Raw genomic sequence first — 14,315 nt, 5'->3', positions numbered from 1 at the left:
TTCTGCTTTCAAACACAGAATACCTATACTTTAGAGCCTTACCATAGACGATATCGTCAAGCTGATTTACAACTAAATGTTCAGCCATAATTTTGATACAGAAAGAAGCAATTGTCAAATAGAATTGTTTGAAGGGCATGCTGCCCATCTACTCCTAAAAGAATCCAGTTTTACTGCTAGGATTAAGGAAGATCCACGTCAGCAATCTGTATACATGAAACACACTGTCTTGGCTCCAAGCAGGATTATTTTTAGTCATTCTTTGGTTGTCATCACCTCAGTTTTTATGGGGACAAATTTATTAAGATTGCTATTGCATATCCTATTATAAAAATGCAGTGAGTATATTTATTATGGTGTTTCCAATATGAAGGCCCAATTAAGAATTTTTTTTCAAATGTAAGTGATAAGGAAAGCTTTACTTCTCTGGAAGAATGAAATAATTTTACCTCATGGACAATGAAAAACATGAAACTGCAATTCTCTCTTTGGTTGCTACCAGGAAACTGAGACAAAGTTTCAGGTGAATTTTAGATAATGACCAAGATGATTTCCAAGGCAGGTATTACTGCTTCTCTACCTCAGCTATAGGAAAATCATTCAAAATTGCCGGATATATTTCTACTGGATCTTGACTTTCTATACTAAAATTGTCTTAATCATGTTATTAATTTGTTCTTTATAGTTATAATGTCTGTTCTTGTAAAAAGGCTTCAAATCCTTTGAAAAATGAAGTAGGGAAAAATAAAATCCTCATTAGCAAAATAATACCTCAAAGGTGAAAAGGAATTGAACTCTACTGTGTGGTAACCAGCCATTCATTACCTGAGAGTCTTTAACAATACTTGTTGTATCTGGTTGCATTTGGTTTGCAATTCCAAAATCAATTAGCTTTAGCATTCCATCAACTATCAGAAAGTTAGCAGGTTTCAGATCACTGTGAACAATACCTTCAAAATAAAAATCCATTATAATATTAGACCATGTTAAACATCCTAAGTACAAAAAAATTTCACAATCTGCTGAGTTGATTCCTTTAATTAGTCAATCAAATTAAATATTCACTTTTAATGTATACTACAAACATACAGCACTTGCTACGTGCCAGGCACTATTTGAAGTTTGTCGCTTGTATTGAATCATTGAACCCTCATACCAATGCTGAGGTTAAGTACTATTATTATCCCCACTTTTAGCTGAGGAAACTAAGGCAGAGTTTAAGCAATCTGTTCAAGGTCACACAGCCTAAGTAACAGTGTCATGAGTTGAACCCAGGCAGTCTGGCTTCAGAGTTTATGCTCTTAACAACCACTGTGATTCACTGCCCACGAGAGAGCACTGTAAATTACACTGCCAGGTGGTAGGACCCTAATGCTCCTGACATATCCATCCCTACAGCCTGATCTTCAACACTGGTGAATTATCTTTTAACTTATAGGACGGGAGACATAAGGAGACGATTTACAATTACCTACATTATCAGTTATTTAAAATAAGGAAAAGGTAAAGGCAAAGAAGCCATAAAAAGAACCAAGGCCAAGTAAGGTGAAAGCCAACCCAGAATGTAGGGCTAACAGTTAAAAAAAAAAAAAGTAAAACCAACTCCCATACAAGGTACACAATACAAAACAACTAGGAGAATAAGTGAAAAAAAATCTCAGATTTTTAGGATACCTGAACCCCAGTCTCATATCTGTTATAATCCAAGTATTTGGAGACCCAGGATTATGGACTATGTTAGTACTGACAAAGATACATTTCATATTATGCATGCTTTATGGATGTGGGGATTTGAGTTCATGCACTATATCCTCTCATTAACAGCATTTTTTAAAAAAATTAATTAATTTATTTTTGGCTGTGTTGGGTCTTCGTTGCTGCGCGCGGGCTTTCTCTAGTTGCCGCGAGCAGGGGATACTCTTTGTTGCGGCGCACGGGCCCTAGAGCGCACGGGTTTTAGTAGTTGCGGCGTGTGGACTCAGTAGTTGTGGCGCACGAGCTCAGTTGTTCCGCAGCATGTGGGATCTTCCCGGACCAGGGCTGGAACCCGTGTCCCCTGCATTGGCAGGCGATTCTCAACCACTGCGCCCCAAGGGAAGTCCCTGTTAACAGCGTTTTAAAGAAATGGTTTTGTCCCTTCATCTTTATTAAACTTCCAAATATTTAGTTTATCTAGCCTAAAGGTGCCAATAACCAATACCTTAAAATTATAGGTGTATTTCTCTAAGATAGCACTACTAATGAATACTTTAATTTTACATACGAAGAGATTTTAAAATACCATGTTGATGAATCGTGTGAACTGCCTCCAACATATTTTTCCAGTAACTCTTGCGTTCCCATGGATTGATGGATTTTTTCTTTTTAAGCCAAGTATTAAGATCAATATTTCCACATTCCATTACCATGTAGATGTACTGATCTGTGATTTCACTGCCATTAAAAACAAACAAAAACAACAAAACAATAAATGGTTAGGTTATACTACTAAGATTTACAAAGTATTTATCTTAAGAATTAGAGCCAAAAAAAGTCTTCTTTTTAAGTTAAAAAAAAAAATTCTTACTAATCATAAAGTCGGATGATTTTATCACTGTGTTGTTGTAGTTTATTCAGATAAGCAATTTCATTCCGGTAACTATCAATTGTTTGGCTATCTGCTTCTTCTAAGTTCACATACTTTATAGCATGTATCTGTTTCTTTCCATTCAAAACCTGAAATACCTATAGAGTAGAACAAATGAAAAAGGTTAGAATACACTATTTACATACTGCCACAATATTTCTACATTAATAGATAAAATCTTAGATTAAGGATTATTGATGTGAATAATTTAAAATGTCTGGGCTTATTTTGAGTATAGAAGGAAAAAAAGCATGTTAGGAGAGTAACAGTACATTCTCAACTACCTATGACAATGGGCATAGGTAGTTGCCCTATCTACGTATAAGAAAGGTAATTTAAATTTCATATACATTCATAACACTCTGTTAGATGTTGTAACCAGAAAAAGACATTAAAAAATGCTAAGGATGGGCTTCCCTGGTGGCGCAGTGGTTGAGAGTCCACCTGCCGATGCAGGGGACACGGGTTCGTGCCCCGGTCCGGGAAGATCCCATGTGCCATGGAGCGGCTGGGCCCCTGAGCCATGGCCGCTGAGCCTGTGTGTTCAGAGCCTGTGCTCCACAATGGGAGAGGCCACAACAGTGAGAGGCCCACTTACCGCAAAAAAAAAAAAAAAAAAAAAAAAAAAAAAAAGCTAAGGAAGACTAAGGGCTGTAATGAAGATAATTCATTGCACAGATGGTGTTTATTCCATTGTGCCTGGAGTTGACAATTTCATTCATGTGGTCGAGAATATTTTAAAATAGGTACTAATTGTAAGCTATCAGTATACTCGGCTGTAAAAAGTAGATCAGGTCCAATTTTCAAAATCAAGTTGACAGGAACAAGATGTTCCTGTCAGCATATTGAGGTCCAGGTCAAATTCCTGTGGCTATAATGACAGTCAACTTCTAAGCAATATTGATAAGGTAGATAGTACATTTCGAAAACACTGCTAATGTGTCTAACTTTCAGCAAACGTGCAACAGGGATGGGGCTTCTAAAATGCAAGAATTCAGATACAAAATGCTAGTGTAAGCAAGAAAAATTACATTCATTTATCTCCTTGCACCCACTGAAGTAAAACATCATTTATTTAAAAGCCATTAACCATGACTATCCAGCAGATACTGGCAAGAAGTGAGAAAAGAGCCAAAGCGTAGATGAGGTTCATGCATTTCAAGTGCAGTGTTAAGCAGAGTCTGTCAGGTACAGCTGAGTTACCTGCATTTTAAATACAAAACTCTAACAACTAGTTTTACTTGCACAGAAAGCAAATTAGAGGAGGGGGGGCATAAAACAGTGATAGGGCAAGAAGCGGCAGAAAGTAGCAAGGAAGAAAAGTAATTTTAAAACAGCAGAAAGCCATTTTGTGTGAGGTAAACAGCCTTATAGTGTCAGAGTTAGAATCTGTCAGTTTCATGGAAAGTTAATGAAAGAACTAGAAAGGTTAGTGTTTTGAACATTCCCACTAGCCCCATGAATTTTCTAAATGCTCTTAATAGGGTATAAGTTTGTCACTGTCTAAACTCTAGCATAGACAGCATAAACGATGTTAGTTTCATAAAGCATGTTACCCTCTTTTCCCTGAGGCGTGATGATTTTGTCAACGCCGTCATAATAATTAAATAATAATTCAATCGCACTAAGAAAATATGGGTCAGTCATAGCTTTATCACTTGGCCCTTGACTTAAGTAAGCTTACATTTTCATTATCCTCCAAGGAAAAAATGTTTAAAACACTGTTAAGATTATTGTACATCTTCTGAAAACAGCTACTAAATAAATAAATATGTTGGTAAAAATCAATTCCATCGTCCTTTTATTCCCATGCCTAAAATGTAAGGCAAGGAAGAGAACAAAGGAAATGTACACAGAAATTAATATTATTGAACAACTGCTAAACACGGTAATGTATACACCTTATTTATAGTAAGTTAACAAGACATCTTAAGCAAGTCTAGTTATTGTCAGCTGGCTTAAAAAATTATAATAAAACTTAAAATGAACCAAACAGGCTGTGTTTCATGTATTATCCTTAACAACTTACGAGTAGCAAAACAGCTGAGGAGGGCTTTTCATTCAACAAACACTTCAGTGTTTGCTATTTTTCCAGCCACTGTTCTAGATAACGGAGCAAACATTGGTGAGCAAATCAGACAAACATCCCTATGCTGATGGAACTCACATTCAAGTGCAAGGGGACACAAACAACAAAACCAAATAAGTCAATTACAGAGCATATTAGCAGATGAGCTACAGAGAAAAATAAAGCAGGAGAGGGGAACGGAGCTTGCTGGCAACTGGAAGGTAGGAGTTGGGGTTGTAGAGCATGGTCAAGGAAGCACTGATTGAGAAGACACTAGAGCAAAGATGTGAGGGTATCGAGGAAAATCGACTCTTATGCTAAAATAGGCCAGGAGAGCAAGGACTGAGTCAGCGAGACTAGTTAGAGGGCGACTGTAACAGTTCAGGTGAAAAGATGAAGCTACTTTGGCCGAAGGGGTAATAGTGGAGGTGGTGAGGAACAGTCAGATTGTGGACAGACTTTGAGGTAGAACCAGTAAGGCTGATGATTGGCTGGGTGAATGTCGAGAGAAAGTGCAGTCAGTGACGACCCCAGGCTGCTTGGTCCAGCAACTGGAAGGATGAAGCTGCCATTTACTGAAATGGGAAAGACTATGAAGCAGCAGTTAGGCTTGGGACGTACTAAGTTTTAAGTATCTATAGACACCCAAGAAGAGATGCTGAGCAGTCAAATTGGATACGTAAGCCTGGAATTCAAAGGAGAAGTCTGAGCTGGAAATACAGATTTGGGAATTGTCAGCATGTACATGGTACATGAAACCACGAGACTGGATGAGAACACCAAGGGAGTGAGTGAGTTTAGAGAGAGAAGAAAACAGGCCAAGAACTGAGCTCAGGGGCTCTGCACCATTCAGATCAGGGATATGAGGAGGACAGAGAAGGAACGGTCGCTGGCCAGGAGGAACACTGAAAGAGGCCGAGTGGGAAAAAAAACTTCAGTGAGGAAAGAAAAATCAACTGTGCCACTTGCTAGGTAACCCACAATCAAGGCTAACAATTAGTTTTGGCAAAAACGTGGAGGTCATTAGTGATTTTGATAACAATTGTTTGGTGAATAATGAAGGTAAAAGTAAAAATCTGATTTAAGTGGATTTAAGTGAACAAAATGAGAAGAATTGAAGATAGGAAGTTTAGACAACTCTTTTGAGATCCCTTCCAGCCAGAGAATTAGAACCATATACATTTAGAACTCAGATAAATTTAGGAAATGATCTACTCCAAATCTAGAAATTGATGTGCTGCTAAATTCTGTTTCTGAAAAGAAAAACTCAGAACAAAACAAAACCCATTAATCAAATACCTTGCTGAATCATCCTAGGCATAGCAGTTATTCACATCACAGTCTGACTCACTTTTAGAAAGACTCTGGTGATGATACGAAGCTGTCATTTGCCACCCCCAAGTCAATGTTAATGTTATTTAGAGAAGAAATATGGAATCATAGGACATTGGAGGGAAGAGCAGGGAACTGAAATTAAGAGGTGGGTCTAAAGAAATATGCCATTTGTTGAGGGGAGGGGATGGGGGGAAGGGAGGGGGGGAAGGGATGGGAGAAGGGGATGAGAAGGAATTTTTGGCTCAAGGGAAATACAGGCCCCTAAAAGTTAAGAAAAAAGGCCTCAAAAGGTAAAAAGACAAAGAGAGGGAAGTTTAAAATATTTTTACCCGTTCCTTAAATATTCAGGACACCTACCTTACTTGAACCTCCACTTCCTAGCTGCTTCAGGATGGAATACATTTTTCCGTTAACTGAAATGCATTCATTTGCTGAAGAGGATGCTGAAATCTAAACCATTAAAATAGATAAGGATTCAAATGTTCAGAGAACATGCCTGAGAAACTAGCTTGCATTTAGCACAGTGAAATGCTTCCAATTCTGAAATTATCTGAACTCTTAATTAGATGTCACAATAGGTCAATATTTTAAAGAAGCAATTTACATACTTCAGTCAAAAAAATAAACTTATTAAATTAATATATAGGCAAAGTTCCAAAGTCTCCCCTTCCAACTTGCCTTTACTTCTTAACATAATACATAAATAGAAAATTTAAGGGGGAAAAAAACCCTCTTAATGTCCAACACACAAACTCACAAGCTATCGCTTTTCATCTTTCTTACCTGTTCTTTTTTCTTACACAAACCTTTTTACTTACGTATATATACACGTATATATATACGTATATAAACACACAACTTTATCTATATATTTTTTTCTCCTGGGGCATTACATTATAAAGGAAGCAGCATGCTAAGGTGCTAAGAGTTCCAGAGTCAATCAGACAGATGCAGATTTTAGTGATGCCCCCTTTATGCTGGGTGATATTCAACAAGCTGCTTATTTTGAACTTGAGCATCTTCCTCAGCAAACTCTCAACCGATGTACTATATACAACACGCCTCCCCTCTCTTCCCTGATGCTAGACCATCTGTGGACCTATAAACGCTCTGAACAGATGGAGTGTGTGAGGACTTACTCTGAGCGGACAAGGAAGCTGGAGACACAGAGAGTGCCTGATTAGCTGATTAACCAAGTTGAAACCAGGTCTGAATAAACCTCAATTCAACTAAGTCCTGCTTTACAGCCCAAATGGTAGAATCTTTCTCACGTGCTCTCCTTCTACATAACATAAAAGATAAGCCTTCTCATAATTCAAAAACAGTCACGTATGTACCCCAATGTTCGCTGCAGCACTATTCACAGTAGCCAGGACATGGAAGCACCCTAAGTGCCCATCGACAGATGAATGGATAAAGAAGATGTGGCACATGTATACAATGGAATATTACTCAGCCATAAAAAGAAATGAAATTGAGTTATTTGTAGTGAGGTGGATGGTCCTAGAGTCTGTCATACAGAGTGAAGAAAGTCAGAAAGAGAAAAACAAATACCATATGCTAACACATATATATGGAATCTAAAAAAAAAAAAATGGTTCTGATGAACCATTTTAGGACAGGAATAAAGACGCAGACATAGAGAATGGACCTGAGGACACGGGGAGAGGGAAGGGTAAGCTGGGACGAAGTGAGAGAGTGGCATGGACATATATACACTACCGAACGTAAAATAGATAGCTAGTGGGAAGCAGCCGCAGAGCACAGGGAGATCAGCTTGGTGCTTTGTGACCACCTAGAGGGGTGGGATAGGGAGGGTGGGAGGGAGGCACAAGAGGGAGGGGATATGGAGATATATGTATACATATAGCTGATTCACTGTGTTATACAGCGGAAACTAACACAACATTGTAAAGCAATTATACTCCAATAAAGGTGTTAAGAAAATAAAAGATACGGTTTCTAATTTCTTTAATCTAGGGCTGAACACTGTTGAGTCATGAAATATGTTTTCTGTAAGAAAGTGTTAGGCTTTGAAACATGTACCCATTATTTGTCATTGAGTTGTAACTTCATCACAAGTCTTCACTGCTCCCTCCCCTCTCTTGCTTTTGGAGCTTCCTCTCCTACTTAAACTGAAAATTTCTGAGAGGAAAGGAAGCCCTTCAATAGCCTTTCCCCCTAGCTGCTGAAAGTTATTAGATAAAGTAATTCTGACCTATTTCGGATTCAATGCCGATGTGACATTCAGTTTCCTACACCGGACATCCCGCAAGGCGCTTAGTCTAAGGTCACTTCACTTCCCTTCTCCAACCTGTGCCACGGCTTCCTATCTATCCCTCTTGGGGCAAAACTTAAAGGGCCCAGCAGAACCCTCAGGGTCACCCCTGCCGCTTGGGGAGCTCTAGCCACACTCTGGCCTCCTTTAGTTTCCTCCCGACACTGGCCTCTTCTAGAAGGCTCCTCGACCCTTCACTCGGTCATGTCTGCTTGGCTTTCAGAGTTCAGCTCAAAACAGGCTGAACTACTACTACATGACTAGTAGCTCAATGAATGCTTTTTGAATGAACGTGTGGGCAAACCTGGTCAACCTGCTCTGTCTCCTTTATAGTTATTATACTGCTGAGTCAATCCTCAAAGCACTATTACCTCTTTCCACAGTTAGTATACTCTACTGTTGGCTAAATTTTTTATTCCATTATTTTGAAAATTATGGTAAAATTTACATAGCACAAAATGTAACATCTTAACCATTTTTAAGTATACTCTTCAGCGGGGCTGAGTACGTTCACACTGTTGTGCAGCCATTACCACCATCTGCCTCCAGGGCTTCTCATCACCTCATACTGAAAAAGCCCTGCACCCCTCAAACAGTAACTCCCCATTCCTCTCTCCCTCTAGCCCCTGGTACCCATTGTTCTACTTTCTGTCGTCTAGTTTTTTAATCTCTTGATTTGTTTAGTTAATCACTTGTGGTTTATTTGGGGTTTTTTTTGCTGTTTTATTTAAACAATTGCTGCTAAATTTTGTTATTTACTAAGCACCAGGCTCTGAAGTAAGAACTACGTATATATTAACTAATTCAATCTTCACAATCATCCTACGGGGTAGATAGGTTTATTACCCCCATTTTAAAGATGATGAAATGAGCACAAGAGTTTATTTAACTTGTAAAAGGTCACATAGCTGGTAAGTAGTGAGACCGAGAGTCAAGGACAGGCAGTCTCCCTTCAAAGCCTATTCTTTCTACCAATATTAAGCTGTTTTTCAGATAGTTATTAGAAACAAATTTTAGTATTGATGTCGAGAGAGTCTCTAAATAATTTTTTTCCCAGATGGCAATACCTTACCAGCAAAAAATTTTTTACCTTGTCAATACTTTATAATAACTACTTTATAATATATTCTAGTAGTATCTCATATTGCTATTCTGATATTCTTAAAAATTTACTTGTATATTAAACAGCCAGTGAAATGAAGCTGCTTACTAACAGCTGGTTTACATTGTTAAACAGAATAAAAAATAGCCTAGATTACAGAAGAAATTTTATCTAGCTACTCAAACTAGATACTTCGGACTAGTTAGTGAAAAAAGCTTCATTAGCTTCTTCAATAACTAACCTCTCAAAGTCATAAGGCACCTTTATGAGAATAGCAGAAAAGAGTTTTGCCTAATGGGACTAAGAATGGACAAGTCTTTAACACCATTCTTAAAAACTAGATCCTGCAAAAATAAAACCTTTGAAACTGATCATACCTTAACATGTATCATTACAAATAAAGCTTATCAAACCTGCAAATTTTGAAGTGGAGTAACGGGTATTTGCTGCTGTTGCTGCTGGAAATAGGGAAGGTGGCTATACGGTGTTGACAACTGACAAGCAGGTGGAAAGTCGTTCTTTACAACTGGAGTCCTGAAACTGGGAAAGGTATTTTTCAAAATTTAAAACATTAAAGCTTTGAAAACAAGATTCTGACTCAGATTTTGCATGGTGGACATACATTTAAATGTGTTACATCAAACAGAATCCAAATGAGTTTTCCTAGTACATCTGAATTATTTATCCTAGAGACACCGTCACCAGAAATTTCATTTTGGGGGAGTTCTTTCTGAAAGTAATTTTTTTGTCCCCAGACAAGAAATCCTTATTAAAATAAATAAGATGTCATTTAAAATACAGAGTTGGGGTTATTTTATAAAATTTAGCCAAGGCAAATCTCAGCCTATGGCTGATCACAGATTTTATGAGTGCTTCTTAACAATAACGTTCTACACAGCCTCCTGGAAGTATGTGAAAGCCAATTACATCAGAGGAGTTTGGCCTTTGAGCATAAAGCAGCTCAGCTCACGTTCATGCTTTGCTTGTCTTGTCCACTGTTGTATTCTCAACACCAAGAATGGTGCTTGGCACAAAGGAATTCTACAAGTATTTGTTGACAATAAATAGTTTCACAAGAAATAACTATATACCTTGTTTAGTTAGCGGTCATTCTTTAAAATATTCTAAGTATAATAAAATTAGGTAATATATAGCAAAATTGTATTAAGTAGGAAAGAGACTCGGTTATAAAACCCCAAGGCCAGTTCTAATTAAGATCAAAGATTACATTATGAAAATGAAAAGCAAAAGGCATCATGGACTTCCGTTATCCTCTAAGACATTAAAAATATAGCCCCTAGTTATAGGATATGCCACATCCCTTTCTTTCTTTTCTTAGAAATGCCATTGATTTGCCTTTCAATATCCCTTGTGTTTCCTGTCAATCAACACCGACCAACTTCTTCACTCATCCCTCACTGCCCGCCGCTCCGGTCTTGAACACCACCAGAACTATATGAGCTGCACCACCAGCAGAGACCAGCACACTCCAGTTAGCACCTCCTTTGCTATGTAATGTATCCACACTTTACTCGCTCTAAGAATGCTAACCTTTAAAATCTCTCTCTCAATTACAGAGAGTTATCCGTGTGGCAATGCGTGATTATCAAGAAGTTTTGCATACTTAGAGTATTTAAAGGTACTGCCTATAGGTAAGTATAAAAAGTATAGAGTATATGTAGTAGGTACAGATTACAATATGACAGAGACTTTCATTACAATCCTTAAAAATATATCGTAGCCACCTTCCCCTCCCCTTTTACAGATGAAAAAGCTGATGCTGAGAAAAATAATATGAATTTGGAAAGTCTTTAAAGTAAAAGAGCGGGATCCACCTCTAGATCTGTTTGGCCCCGAAGCCCATGCTATTTCTATTGTACCAAGCAAAGAACCAAAAGTAATTACCAGCTCATATAATCATCCAAGACACTGTTGCTGGGTGTCTTACAAATAGATTTTGGGTCAATCCATTTAGGTGTTGATATCGGTGGCGACTGCTTTGAAACCGAAAGGGCAGGTTGCTCAAAACTGGTCTGTTTCTGCTAGACCAAAATAAAAAACATCACGATTTCGGGTTTTTAAATTAGTCACCTGTTCAACAGTTTCACAAACATAACTTCTAAAAGAAAATTAACGTATGAAATACAAAAGCATGCTAAAATAGGTAGACGTATGTGTTCCAGACTTTCAATAACTTTTTAGTACAGCTCTTTTACTCTAAATTTTGAAGCCTGTTATATTTTCCTCAAAGGGACTACAAGCAGAGGGAAGGGACACAGCATTGTTTAACAAAACAGGATCTAATATCCTCTCCCATTAGGGCTACTATCACTAGCATTGAACTTTTATAATCTAAGTAAGTACTCTGTGCCTCAGAAAACTAGTCTTTAATCAGTAAGATCATTCCCTACTTTTATGTTTGGAGGGAAAATAACCAAATACTAATTACTTAGCAAACTTTGAAATGGCAAATACCTATCTAGTGTTCTTCTTTCTCCCTTGTAAAAGACATAGAGCTTGTAGAATTTATCTCATACAAATCCCAAAGCAATAATGAACATCCTCTACAGTAGAGATTGGCTGAATCTGGCCTGCTGCTTGTTTTTGCAAATAAACTTTTATTGGAACACAGCAATGTCTATTTGCCTACGTCTTGTCTGTGGCTGTTTTCATGAGATAATGACAGAGTTCAAGAGTTGCAGCAGTGACCATCTGGCCTGCAAAGCTTACTAAGCTTTTGCAGAAAAAGCTTGCCAACTCCTGCAAACCACATTTTGCTTGAACGCTATTAGTGAGCGCTCACTACCTCTACTTCAATTTGGGGACAGCTTTAGCTGTTAGCAAGTATTCACAGATATTTAGGTTAAATCAGCTTCTATATTATAATTTCAACCCACTGGGTCCACATTATGCTCTGGAGATCCACAGTGGATAAATCTATACTGTTTTCTGCATTTCAATCCTTTGAGTTTTTGAAGATAGCTAGCATGGCCACTGTATCTCTTTTCCTGGGTAAATTTTCCACTTCCTTTAAGACTTCCTCATATATATATCTGGATTAGTGGTCAGGATGGTATTAAGAATCTGTGATAGTAAGATTATTAAGCAAGGAAAGTGGAAAGGTTGTACTCATAGACCGGGATGTTTGCATTTGAGATTTTGGAGATCAGAATTGAGAATATAGGAACGGGTAGCTAAGGTGACATTAAGAAAACGGGCATGAGGGAGGAAGAAGTTATGAATCTGGAGGCCAGGTGTAGGACTAACGATACATAGGGGTAAGAAGCTAACAAAAAGTGATGATAGATGTTGGGTTGAAGTTGAAAGAAGTGATCCAGAACCTAATATTTTCAAAGAATGATGGGGAGTCACTAGGATGTTCAGAGATGATGGCAACGAGCAAGACAGGAGAGCATATCCAGAAGGCAGGCGCCTCAAAAGGACAGGGTTTTGGCAAGAGAAGAAGTGGTCTGGACATAGCTTCGGGGAGCTTGTAGGTAAGTGAGATGGGAGACAAAAACAGCCTCTACTTGAGGGCTGCTGGAGAAGTAGCAACCTCAAGAAACTGCCTAGTTTTTTCTTCTTTACCTAAGGGTACAATTCAGTGGTTTTTCATATACTCACAAGAGTAGGCAATCATCCCCACTCTTTAATTACAGAGCGCTTTCATCATCCTGAGAAGAAGCTCTGTATTAGCAGTCACTCTCATTCCCCACTCCTCCTGCGCTCTGGCGACCACCAATTTACTTCCTGTCTCTATGGATTTGCCTGTTCTAGACATTTCTTATAAAAGGGATCACAAAATATACGGCCTTTTGTGTCAGGTTTCCATCATTTAGCATGTTTTCAAGGTTCATCCATGCTATAGCATTTATCAGTACTTCATTACTTTTATTATTGAATAAAAAAATGAAATAATAAAATCAGAGTAACACATTTGCTTATTGACTCACCAGGTGATAGATATTTGGGTTATTTCTACTTTTTTACAATTATGAATAATGCTGCCATGAACATTCATGTACGAGTTTTTGTGTGGATATATATTTTCAATTCCCTTGAGTATATACCTAGCAGTAGAATTGCTGGATCATATGGTAACTGTATGTAACCTTTTGAGGAACTACCATACCATTTTTTTTTTTAATTCAGAGCATTCTAATTTCAAATTAAGCACAATTAGTAATTATGATAGGTGCTTTACTTTTTAATATCTTCCCCCCAAAATTCTTAGGAATTAAATATGTTATAATGAGCACTATAATTGATACGACCACAAAAAAATGCATGAATAAACATAAAATAACTAAGCGAACAAAGCAATTTTTATGAATAGCGAAACAATGCAAGTTGGTGGTTAATGAAGCAGCATATAGATACAAACCTGGAGGGCAACTAGCAGGCAGAGGAAAACTAGACCTCACGTGCAACCAGGAGTAAAAGGCAGAAAATTACTAGTAGGAAATCTCTTTTAAGAAGGCACATTTAGATTTTTTTCTTAAGTGTAAATTTTCTCAACTAGCACCTCATAACAACTCTGGTAAGGTGATCACCATTTATTTAGGTCTCAGAATGGTCCTCTTCTGCCTTGACCCAAGAAGAAGCAGTGGAGGTAAGTTATACTGCTATGCCATACCATTTCAAGTGACTGCACCATTCTACGTTCTCACCAGCAGTGTATGAGGGTTCATTTATCCACATCTTCATCAACACTTATTACTGGCTCTTTTTAGTTACAGCCACCTTGGTGCGTGTGAAATGGTGTCTCACTGCAGTTTTGATTTGCATTTCCCTAATGACAGATAAATAGTTTTAAGTCCCTTTACCATTCTACCGGTTTACAAGTTTTAAAAAGAAAAAAAGAGGAGATGCTGTTTGTCCAAGGTTCAACCTGTCAGGATTCTTC

The 14,315-nt window shown here is 37.9% G+C and overlaps 1 protein-coding gene across 1 annotated transcript in view; it reads right to left on the bottom strand.

Annotated features, from left to right (window-relative positions):
- TTK (TTK protein kinase) overlaps positions 1-14,315 on the bottom strand; it is a 41,085-nt gene that overhangs the window by 7,436 nt on the left and 19,334 nt on the right. Inside the window, exons 12-17 of the mRNA XM_029224007.1 lie at positions 11,315-11,451; positions 9,823-9,949; positions 6,387-6,479; positions 2,567-2,724; positions 2,282-2,433; positions 826-950 (exon numbers count right to left, since the gene is read on the bottom strand). Of these exons, the coding sequence (XP_029079840.1) occupies positions 826-950; positions 2,282-2,433; positions 2,567-2,724; positions 6,387-6,479; positions 9,823-9,949; positions 11,315-11,451 (792 nt within the window). The remainder of the gene's footprint in view (positions 1-825; positions 951-2,281; positions 2,434-2,566; positions 2,725-6,386; positions 6,480-9,822; positions 9,950-11,314; positions 11,452-14,315) is intronic.

Source organism: Monodon monoceros, unplaced genomic scaffold (genome assembly GCF_005190385.1).
Source record: "Monodon monoceros isolate NGI ecotype Baffin Bay Population unplaced genomic scaffold, NGI_Narwhal_1 Super_Scaffold_15, whole genome shotgun sequence".
In the NCBI taxonomy this organism is placed as follows: Eukaryota; Metazoa; Chordata; class Mammalia; order Artiodactyla; family Monodontidae; genus Monodon; species Monodon monoceros.
This window is presented reverse-complemented; position numbering and strand designations above follow the sequence as displayed.